Source organism: Haliotis cracherodii, unplaced genomic scaffold (genome assembly GCF_022045235.1).
Source record: "Haliotis cracherodii isolate W230 unplaced genomic scaffold, xgHalCrac1.p SCAF_2, whole genome shotgun sequence".
Taxonomy (NCBI): domain Eukaryota; kingdom Metazoa; phylum Mollusca; class Gastropoda; order Lepetellida; family Haliotidae; genus Haliotis; species Haliotis cracherodii.
Window position 1 is genome coordinate 26,671,645 of NW_027266275.1, and position 24,250 is coordinate 26,695,894.

The window sequence follows — 24,250 nt, forward strand, 5'->3', positions numbered from 1 at the left end:
AATATCACATAACAAGGATATGTTATTGGCGATTAGTTTGAAACGCTGATCACAAATTCATATTTACTCTTACTCTTAGAAAATATGTTACCCATTACTGTACAAAGTAAAAGTAGCTACGTTATCTCAATTCATCGTGGCCTGTCGTTTCAATGAGTGACATGCCAATTTCTCGTTGCTTTCACCACAGTGTTGTCATACACACATACTTTGGTATGTCTTTCTAATCTACTCATTTTTCTGTCTATGTACATGGAGAAGTGTAGGCAATAATGTGTCACTGGGATTTTGTTGTTGTTGAAAAATATATGCCTTTCCAGTTTCATGAAATCAATTCAGGGACACTTGTTTTAACGCATCACTATATATGCGTGGGTATATATTTTGTGAACATCGGGATAGAACACGTTTACTGGATTTCCTTTTTATAACTCACCTTAATCTCATACAAAGAATTACCAAGTAAATTGTTGCATACTTATGTGTTTGTCTTTCTTTACATTCAGCCACATTTTCGAGGAAGTAAGAGGAAACACGGACGAAGTATGGGCAAGACAGAGGTGCAGTCTCATGTTGGAATATGAAAGTAAACCACCTGTACCTATTCCCTTCTCCATTTTGTGGAGGCTGATTTCTCGCCTTTGTTCTTGTCGGTGCAAATGCAACCGTAAGTGCATTCATCCAAACTGGTGTTGTTTCTGAAACGTTAAATGCGGAATATTTTAATAATACGATATCTCAATAATTTCTCTGTGTGAATGTTGTTGTGGGAAAACTGAAAGAAAATTGCAGACAATTTCTGATTACTATAGCTTAAATGATTAAGATCGGATTATAACCGTAGTTTATAAACAAAAGGTAAAGGGTAGGCATTCGATCAAACGTCAAGCCCATCAGAGGTGAGGTGAAACGGGGTTTAACGTCGCGTCCATGCACGTGTGTGTTTGTTTGTGTGTTTGTGTGTGACATCAACACGTCCTGGTTTTAGCCCCGTACTGTCGAGCACCAGGCAACAAGTGGTAACAACCATCTTTTAAAGTCTTTTGGTATGACGCAGCTTGGGCTCGACCTCCGGACCTTCCGCTCTCCGGGCGGATGCCCTACCACGAGACAACGAAGGTGGTAAACCGCCATCATAAGTAAAGAGAAGCCTTAGATAGATACTATAAATTTATGATGTTCCAAAGAGGATATCCATGTGCTGCATCTCATAGGGCTTCACTTCGATCGACAGACCATGGTGTGACTGAAATACTTTATACAGTGTTTAAAACGACCTCAAACTCAATTCTCTCATGATATCTCAGACATTACTAGCGACAACAATGTTGTCCTCGATACCATGTGACTGTGGTATATAGAACTGGTATGTTGCAGGTGGGAAAATGAAACAACACCCAGGTGACGATAAGACGGATGTTGCTGTAACCCCCTCGCAGGAGGATTACAACGAGGACAACTGTGACACTCAGACGACAGATTTAAACATTCCAGATCATGGTAGTACGTGTAGATGCATTTGCCTTCAAACCCAAATCATTCGTGAATGTATTAACTAGATAGCAATGTGTAACATAGTCGTATTCTTTTGGTTCGTCTTCTCAGGTCAGTGTCCATCCTTGCTGCTTCATGCAGCCCTAAATGCGTGTTCACCACGGTGGTTAGGTACCCACGGTAAAAGGAAAGTTCGCTGACAGTGCTTTTAATTATGTCACTAGGATTGGTGTAATGTATGGAACAACAAAAGATGAACTTACTCATCCCTGATGGTTCAGAGAAAGGTCGACATTATAACAATAACGAATCAAAACTGTTTCTTCTTATCTGAAACATTTCTCTGTAAGTCTCTGATATGTAAGATTAATGTAAACGCCAACCGTTGGGTCAAACGTATTGTTTACTGCAAGAATATACTTACCTCCCCTTACAAAATGGCCACCGAATTGATCCGATCAAAGAACTGATATCCCTATCCCTTTTTTAGTATTAACATATATCATAAGTTCCACGGGAACACGAATCTACTGTTAACATAGATGCATGAAGATAGTTATCCAGGCAAACTGGTGAATGTATGAATGCCAAGTTACGTGGTTAACGCTTAGAGAGGGGATTGTGTCCTTTTCGAAATTCCTCATTCCAAGAATGACATGCTGCTTATCACATAGGTGCAAGATATCGTTTCAGTAGGTACTTATTATTAACACAGCACATACAAAGAAAGAATATGTATAAAGTAATGCCAATTCATAAAAACTCAAATCCTTTGTATTTGGACTTTTACCAACGTAGGCAGATGTAGAACCTTAGCTGCTGCTGAGCAGAGAATAGCTTCTTGGTTTTCAACCATTTCCAATGCAGGTGGGTTCAATTCAATGTGACAAATGACGATATATCGCAAATATTGGTGAAAACGACATCTCACTCACTTTTCTTTTCAGATGAAGAGCTCAGTATATACTATGGCGAGGGGGAAGGGCCAATTGAACCACCCGTTACAATACTTCCAGGCCAGTGCAACATATGTAAGTAACCAAACTATGGATGTCACAAACACAATGTATGTTGAAGCGCATTGTCAGAGATATATATGTGCCATTGTATTGCATTGGTTAACTCCGCACTCAGCAGTATTCAAGCCGTATGGCGACAGCCTGTGAATAATCGAGTGATTGATATTGTGAGCAATTATCCACGCCTTCAAAGAAAGGCACCGAGCCTGACAACCCGTTCCATTTGGTCGTTCTCATCATCATATCTTCATGTTGTTTATTTATGCATTTTGACAAGAAATGTTATATTTAGTTTTATAAAACAATTAAAATGTAGTGTATTTAATAATATGATTAATAATATTATCTAATAACCCTTCACCCAAAGTTGTCTTGCTTATGATGTGTCCATGCTTTTATCGTCCTAGGCACCTCGTAATTAGCGATAGGTCGCTCAGTGTGACAATAGAGTGAGGCTGGAATGGACATATAGCAGTAGAGAAGAAAGATAAAACCGCAGCACAATTTATTCTGAATGTTTATCAAAGTTTTCATATTTAATCCAATAAGTCATCGACAACTGCTACGTTTATTTTTAACAAATACGTCGGATAATTGTACTAGCTGAGACATCTGATGGAGATGGTGTTGGCGGTTACCACCAAGACCTGGAAGCTGCAGATGTTGGTGGTGATGAGGAAAGTCAACTGAATGAGGAAGGCGTCAGCGAGCAATCAGGTATAATGTGCATGAGGCTTATTTCAATGGTCGTCAGAATGTCCTGAAATTGAGTGAGTGAGTTGGGTTTAAAGCCGCTTTGAACATTATTCTTGTTATATCACGGCGTGTCAGCTTTAGTTCGGATGAAGTCCCGAAATGATGCACGTCGCAGACGGTTAACACATTGGTGAAACCCACGAGCTTTGGGATCGTGTTGACAAACCTAGAAACATAATCGGAGCGAACCGCGATTCGAACCCCCAATCACAGGTTTCTGCTCAGCGAAATGCGTCCCTCGTGCGCCAACACCCACACCCCAAGCACACAGTTTCAACACTCCAAATGAATAAATTTTCAACCATATTTATCTTTTTTGTTTTCAAAATACTATACAGTGGGAAAAAAGCAGGGTCTTCATGGTCACTTCGACAGGCTTGTCCAGAGCGACGACTCCTAATACGAACCTAGAAATGTTGTACCTGTTCGTCAATATACATCATGTTTCGTTGATCCTTAATTATGAACTCATGTCAAATATTTATTTGCAGTGATGAGGTTTTTCGAAATTGTGTAATACCTCATGAATTTGAACATTCGTGGTTTTAATGTTCTAACTTTCTAAATAGAATCGATCCCATACGCAGCTTGTGAAAATCCTGAAGTGTGATTTTTGTTACCTTGTAGATACCCAAATTACTGAAACCGATGCCACAGCCGAAGATGTGGATGCTCAAGAGGATCACGAAGATGACTCTAACCAGCAGACCTCGGAGACTCAGCAAGATGAAAACTATGATTATGGGGGTAACAATGGTGAGTCACTGACAGAGGTTCAAAAACAGGTAAATTTGGTCTTACAATCATTAAAAACACTTCCAGATATGAAACGTTTGGTGAATCCATACTGTTTGTTTGCACGGATACAACATAATGAGTGCATAATACCCAGTTAATCAAGGTGATGTGTATTGGTTAAGAAGCTTACTTCTAAGCGTCCAGAGAGAGCAGATGACCCTCACGTAAAGACATGGTGGGAACCTAATTCTGAGTGAAAGTTATTTTAACGGAAACGCATCCGGAAGATTATTAAATGCTGTACATCTTGGTCAAATTCATAGTTGACCCTCCTCAGTTAACACAAGCACAGTTACAAGTAAACAGTCGTAGAAAAGGCTGTTTAATATCCCGAAAACCTGGACAATCTAGGTTTCAATGTTTTCATACTTAATACAATCTATCCATATTTGGCGGTTATCATGTAGATGCAAAAACAGCCGAAGCTGAAGAAACAGGCGAGGATTTGGAAGATCCACAGGTTGAAGAAGAATCTGATGAGGAAGGTATGAAATAGTATGTCTGATGTAATCCAAGTGTGATTTGATATGAACCATACTGTTCATTGTTACTGATACAAAGAAATACATCCATAATGTTTGTTTTGGAGTGATACAGTCAATTTCTATTAGTGTCTATTTTTAACAAATCTGTCCCATGATGAATATTTGAATCAGAGGCGTCAGTGGTGTAGAGAAGGTCAGCACTGGGATAATCGACGTCGGGCTTATGTCATGTTTTTTGACGAATCGAGGTTAACACTCGACTTCCATGACCAAAGGAATCGAGGTTGGAGACGTCTTAATGAGCGTTTTATGGACATCGTCGTACAATACATCGTTTTGGGTGTGGGTTATAGTATGGGGTGGAATCACAATGACTGGTGAACTGCGCCCCATATTGTCCATGGCTGAGTCACAGGTCAATACTATCGGGATCACATCAATGCATCACTCGTGGCGCCATTTGCACAGCGTGTTGGGCAACCTTTTATCTTTCGAGATGACAATGCACGTGCTCACCGTGCTATTATTGTGATCCAATTCCTCCAACAGCAAAACACCTATGTCATGCAATAGCCAGCACTCAATCCTGACCTTTCACTCACTGACCACGACTGGGGCGTTATTGCCTGACCTGTACGCCAACGTCAAAATCCACCCACCACTCTCAATGAACTCGGTGTTACTCTCACTGATGAGTGGAACAGCATGTGTCAAGCTGACATTGGTCGACTCATTAGAAGCATGCCTCGAAGAATTAGTGCATGTCTGGCCAACAGGATTTGTTTTTAACCCGATATCAATGACGTTAGATGCAAAATGCAAATTTTGAAATTTACCCCTCACCATCTAATCACACCAATCATTAGAACCCATTAGATCTGATCGCCTACTCCCCAGCAGATATAATCATGCCATTTCCTGTCGCTAACACCATACGGGTAAGATATGTCTTGACGATTCCCACTTTCGCCCTTACTTTAGCTTAGTATATATGATATGAAGCTTATTGAAGTAGTGGATACGCCCAAATAGTAGGTAGAATATATCTCGGAAGTGACAAAATAATAATTAATCTACATCTACTCTGAATCGCATGATCTACTACATAGCTTATATATAAGCACACATTTGGAGAATTTTAATAATATTGATAGTGTTGGTATCAACATCGGAATAGACATAATATGGTGACGTGTAACATCCATTAAACAACTTGACATGAACATGATAAGAGCGAAATGAGAATGACTGAGTGAATGTTTTTAATACCGCAGTGACGATGACCTATAAATAATAAAGCCTGAAAGCAAGAGAAACAACCCATGCCATCGGGGTACGTTCACAGGCAGTAAGCTAAAGCGCAGAGCCTGATCATTCCTACATAATCTTTAGACAACCTTGATCAGTTGTCCTTATCCACGAAAGTCGAAATTTATTTTCAGACTACTATGGTTACTACTATGACGATTCGGAAGTTTGTTCTGACGATGACATGGACATGGAATACGATCCAAGTCGAGAAGAAACAGAAACACAAAATGATGAAAATAAAAGAAAGGGAGAAATAAATCTGGATGAATTCGAGAGGGCAAATGCTGAACTATACCTTCACGAAAGAGTTAAGCTTGCAAATTAATAATGTGTTGATTCCGCAGAATATATGTTGAAAACCAGTACAACATGTATATGTATATGTGTATTTGTAGCAGCACATGACATAAAAAATACATGATCTCAAGTGACGAATTCAGTGTTCCATCATCTATACGTTGATTTAACGTGTGACGCAAAACAGTGCTGACACTTCACAAAATGTTCACTTATGTGCACTCATTTAGATAGTAACTTTGTTTTGATTTTAGACATATGCAGATATGACGCAAAACTGCCATTGGTTCTTCTTATATTTTCTTTCATTTAATTGTCTTGATGTAAAGTAATTATACATATTAGTATTTCCTCTGTATTTAGATATGAAGCATAAATGTGCACTCCTCTAGATATTGTCTTTGTTTTGATATTAGATATATGTAAACAAGACGCAAAACTGTCATTGGTCATTCTTGTATGTTCACACAATTACATTTTTATTTAATATTGTTCGTCACATATACTTATGACTCATGACTGTAAACTTATCTAGATACTGACTTTATGTGCGTGTCTTTATCTTGAGATATATGTAGAGATGATGCAAAACTGGCATTGGTCGTTCATGTATGTTGACTTATCTGAATATTTATTTAACGTAATTTTCATGTTCTTTAGATATACAAACATGTATGATGCATAAATGTACATTCATCTACACGCTGACTTATTGTACGTTTCTATCTCGTTAGGTAACTGTAGATATGATACAAACTGTCATGGTAGTTCTTGTATGTTGACTTACCTGAATATTTATTTAATGTATTTTTCTTGTTCTTTAGATATACATACATGTATGATGCATAAATGTACACTCACCTATACACTGACTGAATGTACGTTTCTATCTCGTTAGGTAACTGTAGATATGATGCAAACTGTCATGGTAGTTCTTGCATGTTGACTTATCTGAATATTTATTTAATGTATATTTCTTGTTCTTTAGATATACATACATGTATGATGCATAAATGTACACTCAACTATACACTGACTGAATGTACGTTTCTATCTCGTTAGGTAACTGTAGATATGATGCAAACTGTCATGGTAGTTCTTGCATGTTGACTTACCTGAATATTTATTTAATGTATTTTTCTTGTTCTTTAGATATACAAACATGTATGATGCATAAATGTACACTCATCTATACACTGACTGAATGTACGTTTCTATCTCGTTAGGTAACTGTAGATATGATACAAACTGTCATGGTAGTTCTTGCATGTTGACTTACCTGAATATTTATTTAATGTATTTTTCTTTTTCTTTAGATATACAAACATGTATGATGCATAAATGTACACTCATCTATACACTGACTGAATGTACGTTTCTATCTCGTTAGGTAACTGTAGATATGATACAAACTGTCATGGTAGTTCTTGTATGTTGACTTATCTAAATATTTATTTTAATGTATTTGTCTTGTTCTTTAGAAATACAAACATGTATGATACATAAATGTACACTCATCTAAACACTGACTTATTGTACGTTTCTATCTCGTTAGGTAACTGTAGATATGATGCAAACTGTCATGGTAGTTCTTGCATGTTGACTTACCTGAATATTTATTGAATGTATATTTCTTTTTCTTTAGATATACATACATGTATGATGCATAAATGTACACTCAACTATACACTGACTGAATGTACGTTTCTATCTCGTTAGGTAACTGTAGATATGATGCAAACTGTCATGGTAGTTCTCGTGTGTTGACTTATCTGAATATTTATTTAATGTATATTTCTTTTTCTCTAGATATACATACATGTATGATGCATAAATGTACACTCAACTATACACTGACTTATTGTACGTTTCTATCTTGTTAGGTAACTGTAGATAAGATACAAACTGTCATGGTAGTTCTTGTATGTTGACTTATCTGAATATTTTTTTTCTTGTTATATATGTCTGACGCAATCATGTACACTCATCTAGATGCTAACTCAATGTAAGATTCTTAAAGTTGATACATGCAAAAATGGAATTGGGCCCTGTTCATAAGTTTTTATCCAAAGTACGTCGCTTGTATTTTAGAAATTGGACATAATTGTACACTCATCTAGATACTAACTCAATGTAAGATTCTTAAAGTTGATACAATGCAAAAATGGAATTGGTCCCTGTTCATAAGTTTTTATCTAAAGTACGTCGCTTGTATTTTAGATATGGGACATAATTGTACACTCATCTAGATATGTATATGTACTTCTCTCCGTCTTTAGATATATGCAAATGTGGCGCAAACGGTCATCCGTCCCTCTTAATGTTTAAATATTGACTCAATGGTTTTTACAACTGTTTAAGATGAATGTAAATATGACGAACAACTACACGGATTTACTATTTACTCTGTTAGATATTGAGTTAATGTGTGTAACGCGTAATTAAGGTCTTGGTTTTAAATATATGTTGGTATGGCCAACACTATGCACGAATATTGTTTCAGACGAACTATCTGGATAGACACGCATAGTGTGAAGGGATCAATATGTATAGCGCGAAACTATGCACTAGTATATTGTAGATGTCCAGTTGATAAGATACTTGAATGTACCATATTGATTAATTGGGCGGCACCTAGAATGACATATCATTTAGATTTGTTCATGTTAGTAAAATGAAAATAGTACTTGGTTTTTTAAAACTTGATATGATACAAAATTCCAGTTGTGAAATATTTTAAAAGTATCCTTATCAAATACAACATGGTTTAGAAATTCTGATACAGATTTGATGTGTAGCAACATTATCGGATTCTGAATATTTTTAATATATATTTTAAATAGAATAAACTTTTAAAATAATTGGTAAAGGTTCACAATCTTTGAAACTCTTTGGATACATAAACCTTCATGATATGTAGGACCATACAGTGAAGTGGATTTCTTATGTAATGGTACTATACATAAATTTGTTTTATTCAAATTGAACATATATACTTCAATTCTGGAACAAATTTTAGCATTATCTCCTCAGAAACTAAACTGTCACAAAATTCGGACCTGGTTTATTTTTAAACAAATGGCACACTATCGGTTGAATTTTACAAGTATCGTTGTTGAGTGTAATCTGCTGTTCAAATGTTTTAAGCCCAATAACTCGTGTTATGAGTCGTTGTGTATTTTGATATTTTACTTTGTTCATCGACCTTTTACCAAACCAACTATTCATCAACCAACCAGTTTCACGTTAAAGATGTAAGTAAAATACAGTTGTTATACATGTTGCCTTCAGAAACTCGTGTCATGATTTTAGTGCATATTCTTGCTTACTCTCGTTCAATGTAAAATAAAAAATATTTTTAGCGACAGAACCTCATGGGTTGATCAAACTCATTTGCCGCTGATGACGTCACTGTCCGGCAGCCATTACGGAGAGGAATTGTCCGCATCCACCAGTCGCCGTTGGGTGTTGTGGCACGTGGTGTACCCGTTTTTGGCCTCTCTGATGTCTAACCTGTCTAGCCTATCTGCATGTATCAGGTTTGTGACGGAAACAGCCGAAGGCCTTGCTACATGGGCGTGAGATCGTGTCCTTCGGTATCATCCCTACGGCTCGTTTACCTGATCGTCTGCCAGCCTCTGCATTGGTCGGTTGTGCTTTTACATCTATGCACGATGCAACCTAGTTTTGATGGTGGCCTACTGTATATACCTTTCACGAACTCTTGTGGTCATGTTGTTCTAAAAATGTTGCTCTTCATACATGCTTTTCACAATTATCAAGCAGTGTGGTACATTGTTTCGGATGGGAGTATTGTTCTTCAATAAATTGGATTCGATAATATCTATTGTATTTGGGACATTCCGTTTTCAATGTGGTAAAGTCGGTATAAATTTTTTAACAGTTTATTGTTTGGTTTTCTTTCTCTTCAAACATCAGGCGGTGGTACATAGGGTAAAAAAATAAGCATGTTCACATATTATTATTATTGTTATATGACAAGATGACAGCATGGGTATATTATATATCTTTTCTGTTTTGTATTTTCTTACAGCCTTAAATATTTCATCGATAAATCTCGATAGGGTCTTGTGATCTCTTGCGTTGTGACTGGACATTAAACTCTTGAATGTGTACATATTAGTCCATTTATTCTGTTAAGCATTTGGTAAGTACACAAGGCTATGTTTTAACAGAGCCTGGTATCTAAACAAATAATGAAATTCGTCTGTAACTGAAGGAGAGTTGCACAGTTCACACACAGGATCTGCTTCTTTTACATTACTCCAACGACCGGTTTCAATCGGTAAATTATGGTTACATGTTCTGAATTTATAGACTGGAATATAATTTGTTTTTGTCAATAAAAGGTATCGTTCAAATGTTGGCGTCTCTGTCTGATACAGAATACCATATTGCTTGTCTATTCTGTAGTACCTCGCTTACCTTAGCAACCAGCCATGTGGTAACAGGTCAAAGGGTTGTAGAAAAATACACAGTTATTTAATATAGTTTAAATCTATTGTTACTAGCCACGTATTACATCATAATTCCGTTCAGCACAATGGTAAGTCATTTGTGAAAGGGTCTTATCACACGTAGTTGTTGCGATATTATGTCAGAATGTACTTAGCCGTTTTGAGATAGTTATGTGTAGATGTACCCTGTCTAATTCCCCATAAACCATAAAATGTGGAGTTGATGCTCTTTATCCAGTGGCATATTATAGAAATTTGAAATGAACACTCTCAATAATTTGTAGATTTTCGTAACCCCATATTTCTAAACCTTATAACCGAGATAACTCAATCGAGAGGTAAATAAATATTCCTGGCGCTCTTCAGAAGACAACCTGGCTTTCTTGGCATTAGAGGCAAAACATTAAATTGCGCTTACCATCCTTCGATTGCTGTGGAAAGTTACATGTAGCTCAGGTAAACTTGGCTGTCAACTAGTTCGATCAAACATGAACTGGAGTTTTTAATTCTTATCATATCGTGTCATTCTTTTTGTTTCTGAAATGTTATAATAAGTTCCATTTAGTGCAGTATATTCTAAACAGTCAAGAGTGTTCTGTAAATCAGCTTGGTATCTAATACGACTGCATTACAGTAGATTTATAAATTGTAATAATAGGGTTGCATCATCACCAAGATTGTAATCAACATTTACACCATGACAGTTATGTTCCAATAGAGATTTCTCAAGTTCATTTATATACAATGACATTAGTAATGGGGATACATTTTCTCTTTGTCAAACACGTGAAAGGCTTGAGAAAAATCTGATGTTTCATTTTTGCTAAAACATATGATTTAATACCGCTGTACAATGTTTTAATTAGAATTAGAAATTTACCAGTGACGGCACTTTTGATTATTTTTTGCCAAAAACCTATTATCCACACTTTGTCAAAGGCCTTGGTAAATCATTTATGTATGTCTATATCCAACGCTTCAGGTATGTTACTCTATGGTACAGTGGTCACATAGGTTACTCGTTTCAGCTTTGAAATCGCCCATCAATACGACATAATCTCTCAAGGATAAAGTGTTAATTAATATGGAATGTTCAAGTTCAAAGACTTCTTGTCGTAAAAGGCGACTATATGAATCGAGAGGTCAGGTTCCGTGACTTAGTGGATTGCTTGTCATCGTTTCCAAATTGGGTAGATTTGATGCTCATGATGTCAATCACTGAATTCTCCGTTCCAAATCCTAACATTCACAGAATGCCGTCATATAGCTGGAATATATGTTATTTCGCCGTTGAACAGCAAACTATTCTTTTTATTCTCGTGACGTACAATCAAATCAAACGAAAGAAATATTCACTTAGTAATCGCGCTTTGTTGAAGATAAAATTGTTACAATTCAAATATAATTCTAGATACAATATAACATATACAAAACAAGAAATATGTTATCGATAAGGATAGTTTAACTCATATATGTAACCGGGATCGTGTAGGTATATAGGAAGACCAGACACAGGCTACGGGTGTGAGACTTTATTTTCTTTGTATGTTGACAGACAGACACCCTGAAACACATGTATAGGGAATACATACCAATTCAGGATAAACATGTACACATATGTAATTAAATACAACAAATTAATATCACAAATCATTTATATTACAATAGGAATAATTATAATATCGTTCCTCAGAAAACATCCGCAATAAATAATACCATACAGAAATAATGACATTATCATTAACACATTTCGTTGAAGCAACCATGCAAGAACGATAACTCTTTGATACGACGAACACAAGACAAATACGTCATACTAACGTACAGGTTGCGATGAACGTTAAACAAATTGAATGCTAAATATAGAGAAACTATGTTTCTTATACAATTGCAATATAGGCACACAATAATAAGTTTCGTACCCTGTGGGTGACACTGGGGTGTAGATATTCCACGTCCTCTGGAGGAATATAGCGCTGCTATAAAAATAAACAAACCACAATCAGAATATTCTAAATGCGCACATATATAGAAATACAATTAAATATGGAATTGTATAAATTACTAAGAAACTTCATGATAATAAAGTATTTGATATATCAGGTCATATCATTCGTTCATTTATTCACTCTTACATTCAACTATTTATACACCTTAACTAACATTTTAAAGCATAGGCGTTATGTAAATAATGCTGAACCGTATTAAACTTATGTGTAAACGCCATTGTACAAAATATACACAACTACACGATTATACATTTTAGCAAACATTATGATGCACTAGGATAATCAATTTACACCAATACCATTACTACTAAGTACATAACATATATACAATCCTTAAAACATTATACTAACCTTTAGATTTGTTGTTTAGTCCTAAGTGCTCGGAGATGCGATCGCTGACGTGCTCTGATTGTTGTGAAGTGCAATGGCTGACATGCAAGTAGCTTTTAGTATTTTAAAAACAAGCCAATCCACACAAGGGGCCGCGCAAGACAAAGAACATGAGACAGGCAATGACACAACACAACCTGTCACCCCTTATACCCGTAATAGACGTGACAAAGATCTAAAAATAACTATAGGCTAACGCTTGAAGATAATACTATTAGAGATAAAACTATAAACAATCACAATTCTAGCAACCTGAAATGACAACCTATATACATGGAAATTCATATCTGCCACACACTTCCCCACCCTGACAAATGATGTCCTCATCATTTCATTTTACCCGTGACAACATCTAGAATGGCCTCAGTTAGCCTTTGTGGTTGGTGAGAAAACATTGCCTCAGTGGCAAGAGAATTCAGATAATCCGCTCTCACCAACCAGTCTGGAGTAGCTACTGCAGAGAGAACATATTCGCCACTTTGCATCCACCTCGGTTGCGTTCGGGTTCGGCCCGATCGCCGTGGAACTGGAATTGGTGTTTCTCTCTGTCTTGGCCAATTCTCTTCATCGGATGCTTCACTGTCGAAATCGCCACCTGCAGCTGATGTCTGATGTGGCTGCCTGAAGTCTTCAGACGTCCCTTCCTCCCTCTCATCATGGACAGTACTAGCCTCTTCATTTCTCACACTCGCTGTCTGTGCTTCAGCTGGCCCGTCCACTGATGAATCAGTGAACACTGGAGCATGATATGAATGGGAGTAGACATCTGGATGATCATCATCTGAAGAACTCTCATCATCTTGGTGCGATTTCTCTGATGTACCTGTCAGGGATGGTGATGTCAGTCGTTTTTATGGTGTTGGGACCGCTCTTCTGGGGGTTGGGACCACAGTTCTTGGTGTTGGGACCACAGTTCTGGGTGTTGGAACAGGTTGTTCCAAGGTAGGAATGTAGCCTACTGGCAAAAGAAGGTTTCTGTGGAGTGTCCTCTTCCTTCCCTCACCATTCTCTTTGCCAACAACAAAGACGGGAATGGATGGATTCGGCTGACTGAGAACAATGTACATATCATCCTCCCATTTGTTAGCCAGCTTGTGTCTCCCGTCAAATGCTACAATCTTAACAAGGACCCTGTCCCCGAGCTCCAAGGTTGCAGCCCGAGCTCTCTGGTCGTAGCCTGCCTTCTGTTTGGACTGGGCCTTCTTTGCTGCTGCTGATGCCAACTCATAGGCCTGCTTCAAACGTTCTCTGAGAGACCTGGTGTACTCAGAAACAGACCTGGACTTTTCTGGCTCTAAGTCTAATCCAAAGGCCAAATCAACAGGTAATCTTGGAAGTCTTCCAAACATCAGAAAGAACGGAGATGTTGACGTTGTTTCATGTCGCACACAATTATAGGCATGTACCAAAGGACCTATATAGGACTTCCAATTCTTCTTCTGGTCAGGATCCAGAGTGCCTAGCATGTCACAGAGTGTTCGGTTGAAACGCTCGCACATCCCATTACCCATGGGATGATACGGTGTTGTTCGTGACTTCTCAATCTTCAGGAGCTGGCACAATTCCTGCATCAATTTACCTGTAAAGTTAGCTCCCTGATCTGAATGGATTCGTCTTGGTAGTCCATAGTTAACAACAAAATTGTTAAAGAAAACTTCAGCAGTAGTTTTGGCTGACATGTTCTTGGTCGGATATGCCTGGGCGTATCTGGTAAAATGGTCAGTTACCACTAGGACATGCTCCAATCCACCTTTTGATGGTTCCAATGTGAGGAAATCCATACATACAAGTTCCAAAGGTGCTGATGTCTGGATACTTATCATTGGTGCTCGGCTGGTTGGTGTCTTCCTACGCAGACAACGCTCACATCCTTGCAAGTGTGCATCTACATCTCTAGCCATCGCAGGCCAGTAGAATCTATCCCTTAAAAGGGATAAAGTTCTATCTCTGCCTGGATGTCCAACGTTGTCATGTAAGCTACGCAATGCTGCTACACGGCATCTCATTGGTAGAACCAACTGCTCCCGGTCCATTCCGTCTATGCTTGTTATTCTGTAGAGGACTCCTCTCTTCATCCGGAATTGGTGAAAACATTTCAATAGCAATTTCATGTCAGGGTCATCGATGAACTGCATCCGGTTCGGAGTTGTCCCATTCCTCAAGTGTTCCATAATTATTCGGAGGGATGAATCTTTGGCTTGAGCTCTCCTCCATTCCCTTGCATTGAGCTCGCACTGGACATCTCCCAGCTCATCATCTGATTCAACTACATCCGTAGAGAGACACAGGCTTTCAACCAAACTTGAGACATGGATAGTATTGCAAATGGCTCTCACAGAATCCTTTGATATTTGTTCATCTTCAACTTGATTGTGATGATCTGATAAGCGAGACAACGTATCAGCATCAATGTTGGCCTTTCCTGGTCGATACTTGATACTAAAGTTGTAGCTCGCTAGTGCAGCCAACCACCTATGCCCAGTTGCATCAAGACGAGCACTGGTGAGTACATAGGTTAACGGGTTGTTATCGGTAACCACAACAAAATCATGCCCATACAAATAGTCATGGAACTTTTCTGAGATGGACCACTTCAAGCACAAAAACTCAAGTTTATGTGCTGAATAGTTCTTCTCAGATCGCCCCAATGCTCTACTTGCATAGGCAATGACTCGAAGCTGGCCATCTTGATGTTGGTATAAGACTGCACCCAATCCCTGTGTACTGGCATCAGTATGGAGTTCGAAGGGCTTTGCATAGTCTGCATAGCCCAGTACAGGTGGAGAACACAGTTGAAGCTTCAACTCATTGAAAGCCTCATCCTGTTTTGGACCCCAGATCCAGCCTACATCTTTAGAGGGTCCTCGAGATTTCTTGGAGGAAGACTTGGGCATCAGCTCAGATAAAGGCCTTGAGATTTTCGAGAAATCCTTGATGAATTTGCGGTAATAGCCTGCAAATCCAAGGAATCTTCTGAATTCCTCTGGGTTAGATGGTGTAGGCCAAGCTCTGATCTTGTTCACTTTCTCGGGATCAGCTTCAATCCCAGCTTCAGATACAATGTACCCTACATATCTGACTTTTCGCTTGAAAAATTTACATTTCTTCGGTGCTAGCTTTAAGCCACATTCTTGGAGACGACGAAAAACGAGCTGTAGTCTCTCAAGATGTTCCTCATAAGTTCTGGAAAATATGATGAGGTCATCGAGGTAAATCAGGCATATGTTGAGATGAAGACCCTCTAGGCATTCTTCCATGAGTCGCTGATATGTAGCTGGTGCATTGGATAGCCCAAATGGCATTCTGTTGTATTCGAAGAATCCTAGCGGTCCAACAGTGAATGCTGTGCGTGACTTGTGTCCTTCCTCAATTTCAACCTGGTGGTATCCGCTTTTCATGTCCAACACCGAAAAGTATTTCATGCCACCAAGACAATCTAGGAGCTCTTCAATCCTTGGCAAAGCATACGAGTCTTTGATGGTACGATTATTCAGCTGGCGATAATCAACACACATCCTGAGTCGTCCATCCTTTTTGCGAACCAATACAACGTTCGATGCCCAAGGGCTGTGTGACTTTCTAATAACACCAGCAGATAAGAGCTGTTGCAGGTGACTACGGACTTCCTCATACATGGCAGGTGGTATGCGGCGGTGCCTCTGTTTAAATGGTCTGTTATCCATGAGTTCTATTTGATGATGTACCATAGAAGACTGCCCAATATCCTCCTCATTCTTTGAAAATATATCCTGAAATCTCATGATTACATCCAATCCATGTTTGATCTCCTTCTCTGTTAATTCTCCCTTATCAATCTCTATCTGATCTGTCAACACATCTGCTTCAACAGGGAGGCATAAGGGTGAATCCTGTATGGTAACTGGCTGGACCTCACAGAGAAGGGCCTTTGGAGGTATACGTAAGGTCTGTGTGGTTACATTCGAGATGTGTACATCAACAATCTCTGGCCTTGAACTATTGTAAGTGATGAGTGTTGGAGCAACATCAATGTCAGACGGAAGTGATGACCTGAGAGTAGGCTGAAGAAGTGCACAAATTCCTGGTGATGTCAATCCCTTTGTGATCCGACCCTTTATGATGACATTACTGTTGGGAAGAATGGTAATATTCTTGGTCTCTGTACTTCTGACGAGACCAAGACACCATCCATTGCGTGCTAACTCCTTCTCCTGGAGTACAATGCTTCTGTAGGCTAAGTACCAAGGGGTATGTAAAGCTGCCTTCTGTAGAAATCTTGGTCCATGTAGCTGCCTACAATCATCAAGAAGACATTCCAAAACATTCGTACCCAGCAAAGCAGGGACTCGAACATTATACCTTGTTTCAGGAACAACTAGGAGCAAACAGGAAACAGGATCTTGAGGGCTGACACCCCCACCTGTAAGGGTGACATTGACCTGTATAAATCCTTGATAAGGGAGTGACTCCCCTCCAGTACATTCGATATCCAAAATATCACCAAGAGGCTCAAGCACAATGTGCTGCAAATGGGATTTATAGAATGTCTCAGAGACAATTGACACTGTAGCTCCTGTATCCAATAATGCTTGTGCAGGTACTCCGTCAATTACAATCTCAACTTTGTTAGCACTGCCAACTAATCCATCTGGTACTTTAGGGCGTGATGACCAGCCTAGGGGTGGCCCCTTCCCATAGGCCTGGGACAGTTTAAAGGATGCCGTAGGTGATCCAGTCTGACTCTGCATCCCCGTGCAATATGACCCGTGTAGCCACACCTAAAACATCTCGGCTCCTCTTCATTATTGTTGTTCCATTGTGCTCTTCTCTCTATTGGAGAAACAAATCCAGTAGCTCCCTGAGTTGGGTAAGGATGAATACCTGTTGCTTGTGGATGAATACCATATGGCTGTTCGGTATTGGCACCATAAGCTGGATGGGCAGATGGAACAGGCTGTGATCGTGCACCAGTGTATGCTGAAGCTCTCCCCTTGCCTCCAATTGATCCTCTTCTCTCTGTCTGACAGGGATTCGCTGGTTTGAGGGAAGAATAATTGGAGCGTGCTTGAAGTGGTATATTCGAAGTCTGCTGCTGGTAAACCTGACCATGATGTTGATTCCTGAGCTCAGCAATCTCAGCTCTCATCTCCTTCATCATTTCCTTCAGGTCAAGAACTTCTTCCTTGGAAGCTGCAGCAGAGCTATCTGAAACAGTCGCCATTTTAGCTGTAGCCGACTTCTTCTTCTCTATCATGGGCTTGCCCCTGTTAATGTCAAATTCCACTTCTCTTAGACAAAGTCGCAATTCATCAAAATTGGAAATAACTTCATACTTGTGTGCAGCCAAGCTCTTCAGTCCAGGTTTGAGCCCATCCCACATTTTGCTCCTTAGCATCTCATCCTGCTCTTCTAAGGTTAGGTTGCGCTGCTCCGATATCTGATACATAAGATTCTCAAGACGACATCCCCATGTTGAAACATCCTCCTCCTCCTTCTGAGATGCACCATAAAACTGAGACATAAGAGACTCCTTCCTCCTTAGTGTACCAAAAGCACTCCTGATTTTAGATAAAAGATCCTCAATTCTGGCTTTATGTCCAAGCTTCATGGATATTAGAGCTGCTTCTCCCTTCAGCGACTTCCTTATAGCTTGTAGGGCAACGTCAGGTGTATGAGTCTTGGACTGGAGAAGGCAGTCAACTTCATATCTCCACAAATCATAAGTGGTATCCTTGTCTGTCTCTCCACTGAATATGGGCAGCCTAGGGAAGTGGTGGTAACTCGTAGTAGAGGTTATCCCAGGATCTGTGGGGGGCTTGCTCTCAGTGGACATCTCATGGGCTGTGTCTTCCTCCATCTTAATCAAGGGCCCTTCCTTTTGTGCCACCCCTTGAATCCATTCATTGAAGTCTTTGCCTGTGTCGACTTTGGGAGACATTCCTAACCTCTCAAACACTGTAAGTAGGCTTTCCCATCCATCAGGATCAAGTTCCATTGTTGTCGAGAAATGCAGAGAAAAGTAAACAGAAGTCACTAAAGTAGAAACAAAGTCCAAATGTAAATGGATAAGTGTGACGTTGCCAATGCACTAATGTGTTTCAAGTGACAAACACATTGGATTGATCCTTCAGTAGATAAGCTCTCTAAATAAATAAAAAAATCTTGAACAAGCTCAATCAAACTTGTCTATGAGGCATGTGGGTGAGCAGATCGTAGGTTAAACAATAAAGAAGAAAAGAACATAAGTTCAAGCAAAAAAACTTTTAAAAAAAACACCTTCTGATCTAGTTGATAACCGTGTTAATCTTGCGGAATAATACCAGTCTAGATACCACAATAAAAATTCAAAACAAGGCCAAGCCCAAGAACCCAACAGTAACTGTAACCAGAACCAGCATATCAATATACAACTATATGTATGAATGTCCTACAGGTTACACAACTAAGAGTTTGACACAACCGTATGAAACATGAGAATGTGAACTCTTTCACTGACCTAGACAGCTGTATCTCCACAAGAAGTGGACAGGTAGGGGAGACAATTAGAGTTAGTAAACAGCGTAGCAACAGTGCAGTGCAGTGCAGTGCAGTGCAGTGCAGTGCAGTGAAGTGTGTGACTCTGATGTGACTATGACTCAACTATACTTTATTACTGAACTTAAGGCCCTAGTTAAAGTGTCATTTAAGTTTAACTACCACTAAAGGTAATAGACGAGACCTGAAAAGGAAATGTCACACTCACACACTTACACACTGACCTGAACATAAGAAATAGATATTTGTCCAATACTAAGTAGTCACTTATGAACCAAAGTCAGAAATTCTATAAATGAAATACCAAAGTACTAATGAGAATTGAAATTATCTAACTTGTAATACAAAGTGTGGATCCACAAACTAACTAAACATGTTGGTACCAACGTAATCAAGAGAACATATACAAAATATGGCCGGCTATTAACTTAAGTAATGAAATCAAAACTCACTAATGCATTGTTCAAACAAAATTGATCTATGGTACATGATGAATGACAATACAAAGATCTGTATTGTTACAAGTACGTGGAAACAGGGTTAAGTAAATCACAGAACAGTTTATATTGTATCAGATGTGTATAAGTTCAGGTGGAAGTCATCTGACGCATTTAATCCAGAGTTCAATAAAGTCCCAAATCATGAGCAGAAGTTCATAGCACACATATAAATGTCAGCACAAGTCTCTGGTGTCTGACTAATCTCAGCACAAGTCACTGATGTCTGACTAAGCTCAGCACAAGTCGCTGGTGTTCCAAACAGTCCTATGCAAGAAAACTGAACACTGACCAGTTCAACTAGCTGCCGGATCCGGACACAACTTCAGCAGGTTCTTCCTTGTAAGCTTGTGGTGGCTCTGTCAACAATAATCTGCAAAGTCCTCACTGGGGGCACCATTATGTAGCCGGGATCGTGTAGGTATATAGGAAGACCAGACACAGGCTACGGGTGTGAGACTTTATTTTCTTTGTATGTTGACAGACAGACACCCTGAAACACATGTATAGGGAATACATACCAATTCAGGATAAACATGTACACATATGTAATTAAATACAACAAATTAATATCACAAATCATTTATATTACAATAGGAATAATTATAATATCGTTCCTCAGAAAACATCCGCAATAAATAATACCATACAGAAATAATGACATTATCATTAACACATTTCGTTGAAGCAACCATGCAAGAACGATAACTCTTTGATACGACGAACACAAGACAAATACGTCATACTAACGTACAGGTTGCGATGAACGTTAAACAAATTGAATGCTAAATATAGAGAAACTATGTTTCTTATACAATTGCAATATAGGCACACAATAATAAGTTTCGTACCCTGTGGGTGACACTGGGGTGTAGATATTCCACGTCCTTTGGAGGAATATAGCGCTGCTATAAAAATAAACAAACCACATTCAGAATATTCTAAATGCGCACATATATAGAAATACAATTACTTATGGAATTGTATAAATTACTAAAAAACTGCATGATAATAAAGTATTTGATATATCAGGTCATATCATTCGTTCATTTATTCACTCTTACATTCAACTATTTATACACCTTAACTAACATTTTAAAGCATAGGCGTTATGTAAATAATGCTGAACAGTATTAAACTTATGTGTAAACGCCATTGTACAAAATATACACAACTACACGATTATACATTTTAGCAAACATTATGATGCACTAGGATAATCAATTTACACCAATACCATTACTACTAAGTACATAACATATATACAATCCTTAAAACATTATACTAACCTTTAGATTTGTTGTTTAGTCCTAAGTGCTCGGAGATGCGATCGCTGACGTGCTCTGATTGTTGTGAAGTGCAATGGCTGACATGCAAGTAGCTTTTAGTATTTTAAAAACAAGCCAATCCACACAAGGGGCCGCGCAAGACAAAGAACATGAGACAGGCAATGACACAACACAACCTGTCACCCCTTATACCCGTAATAGACGTGACAAAGATCTAAAAATAACTATAGGCTAACGCTTGAAGATGATACTATTAGAGATAAAACTATAAACAATCACAATTCTAGCAACCTGAAATGACAACCTATATACATGGAAATTCATATCTGCCACATATATAACAATCATGTGTATAACAATCTCATAGGTGATAATGGTGAAATGCATTTCAGAAATCGGCAACCAAGTGAAGAATATGTTTGGACATGTAGCTATTGTTCTAGCTGAGAGAGCAACAAATTATCCACTGCAGACAGACACGACGAACATAATTACTGAAAAGAGAATTGTAACGGTTCTTGATTTGGTGGTTTAAGCTTATTCCACGTATCTAGTTGATGTTCCATGCTTTTCGTGATGTAACCATGAGACGCAACACACTTCATGATTTTTATGGATTTATTGCTGAAACCCTTCATCGTTGGCCAGGTAAAAAACATTGTTAGGATTCGGGAGAGCATAATACATCGTCGAAAATATACACTTTCACTTGACAAGTTCAGTGTGTAACGCAATCGTTCGCAAATCCCGCACATGTCACCGCATCGCTTCTTCCATTCATTACATTGTGCTCTCGCCCTGACTTCCGTTCAAAGGGCCATAACTCGTCCTCGCATACCACAAATAATAAAATACGCATTGCCATATGGTAATACTAAAATATACAACAACCATTAAATTTCCCAACATTACAACAATGAAATCAACATATCAGACTGATGCTCAAATGACATTGTACATAAAAATACAGGCGACAAAACTCCATAGACCATTGTTCAAGCCATGAACATGTGTTTGTGAATCACTATCAAAGAGTGATGATACCAAGTGATCGTGAAACGGTGTATCCTGCCCCAAGTGTGGCAGACGGCATACACACATACGAAGGAAAGTCGATTGTTCACCTAAAAAAACAAGGGAACGTGGTCAAAATAGGGAAATGCATCGGACAACATTTTTGTCACTGATCCGTCAAATTATGGAAACGTCCAACTCCAAATCTAAAATATCAACCATAAAGCCTTTCAAAAGCTTTACTGAGGCCTTGAATGTTGTAACCTTGATCAAATAACATTTGAGCAAGAGTGGTATGAGTCGTATGAAAGAGCATTGTACCCCAAAAGCTGTAAAAAGTAGACACTGGTATATTGCTCGACATAAAGGGAAACAAAGGGTCACAACATATCAATTACCTGATGGAACTCATGTCTCATTTTTTTCTCTTTTCCTTCTTACTGGTATTCATATTACTTCTTTCAGTGGCATTTAGAAGTTGGAGTGATGAAGCAAGACGAGTTCTATGGATGAACAACACTAATGCACTAATTGTAATAAAGAAGTTGTTCATCCATAGAACTCGTCTTACTTCGGTATTCATATTGGTTGGTTGGTTGGTTTGTCCAGCCATATGACGGCGGTCTGTAAATAATCGAGTTTGGACCAGATAATCCAGTGATTTATATCATGAGCATCGATCCACCCAATTGGGATCGATGACATGCATCAACCAAGTCAGCGAGCCTGACCACCCGATCCCGTTAGTCGCCTTTTACGACAAGCATAGTCACCTTTTACGGCAAGCATGGGTTGCTGAAGACCTATTCTACCCCGAAATCTTCACGAGTCGGTATTCATATTAGTTCATCAACTAACTGAACTGATGTTCAGCAACCCATGCGTGTCGTAAGAGGCGACTAACGGGATCGGGTGGTCAGACTCGCTGACTTTGTTGATACATGTCAACGCATCCCAATTGTGTAGATCGATGCTTGTGATTCCATTATTTGCAGACCGCCGTCATAACTGGAATAGTACGGCGTTAAACAATAAAAAAACGAAAACAAACTTTTGAACATAGCAACAAAGAGTGGGATGTAGGTGTATACACTGTGTAAGGAACTTAAGTATAAATACTTTGCACTTATATCTATATAGAGATAATCGGACTGCCAATGTATCTGTATGCATATGAAGATTATATAAGAATCATAATAATAATTTTTATTACCTACGAGGGCAAACATATCGGGGTTCACAAAATTCATATGTGCCCTAGGGTCATATCACGTCACGAGACAACAGTGTATTGTTTCCGTAATCCGGGAGGCATTGTTGACGTCGTTCGAATCTTATTGTGAAGTGAGGTCGGAATGACGTTACACTAGAAACGAGGCCATAGCTAAAGATTGTTGCTCTCGCTCGGGAAATACTGGAATTTAGTCACTCGTGTTGTAAACATAGTATGACATGAACACTCATATAATATCCTCTATACATTTTCCCCTGTGCTGATTCCATACACATGCAAACAGGATATGTATGGTTGTGTGCGAACCACCCACTGATACACAGGTAGAGGATATTGGTTGACTGTGAAACCATTGCCAGCTTTCTGAACGAATTGATGAGAATTATGTCAGACTGCCAAACTGTACCTATTTTTTTGCTAAAGATTTTTGTCTATTATTATCATATTGTGTTATTGTGTGGTAACACTTCAAAGACAGGTGCATGCAGACTATTTGAAACTGCATTTATGTTTATCATGTGCCCTTTGAGTTTAGGAAAGAAAACATTCCCAAAAGGTTTTGTCATTCCATTAACACTACAGCATGCACTTACATGACTAATACACGACATTCAAGAAAGTATTCTCAGAGACGTGATTAAGTCAGAGATGAATTCTTTTAAAATT

General features: G+C 38.7%; 1 protein-coding gene across 1 annotated transcript in view; it reads left to right on the forward strand.

Annotated features, from left to right (window-relative positions):
* LOC139468896 (transient receptor potential cation channel subfamily M member 5-like) overlaps window positions 1–6,435 on the forward strand; it is a 49,086-nt gene extending 42,651 nt beyond the window's left edge. Inside the window, exons 26-32 of the mRNA XM_071251028.1 lie at window positions 507–667; window positions 1,378–1,503; window positions 2,442–2,525; window positions 3,117–3,230; window positions 3,897–4,025; window positions 4,475–4,552; window positions 5,995–6,435. Coding sequence (XP_071107129.1) covers window positions 507–667; window positions 1,378–1,503; window positions 2,442–2,525; window positions 3,117–3,230; window positions 3,897–4,025; window positions 4,475–4,552; window positions 5,995–6,188 — 886 coding nt within the window. The 3' untranslated portion in view covers window positions 6,189–6,435. The remainder of the gene's footprint in view (window positions 1–506; window positions 668–1,377; window positions 1,504–2,441; window positions 2,526–3,116; window positions 3,231–3,896; window positions 4,026–4,474; window positions 4,553–5,994) is intronic.
* The last annotated feature ends 17,815 nt before the right edge of the window (window positions 6,436–24,250 follow it).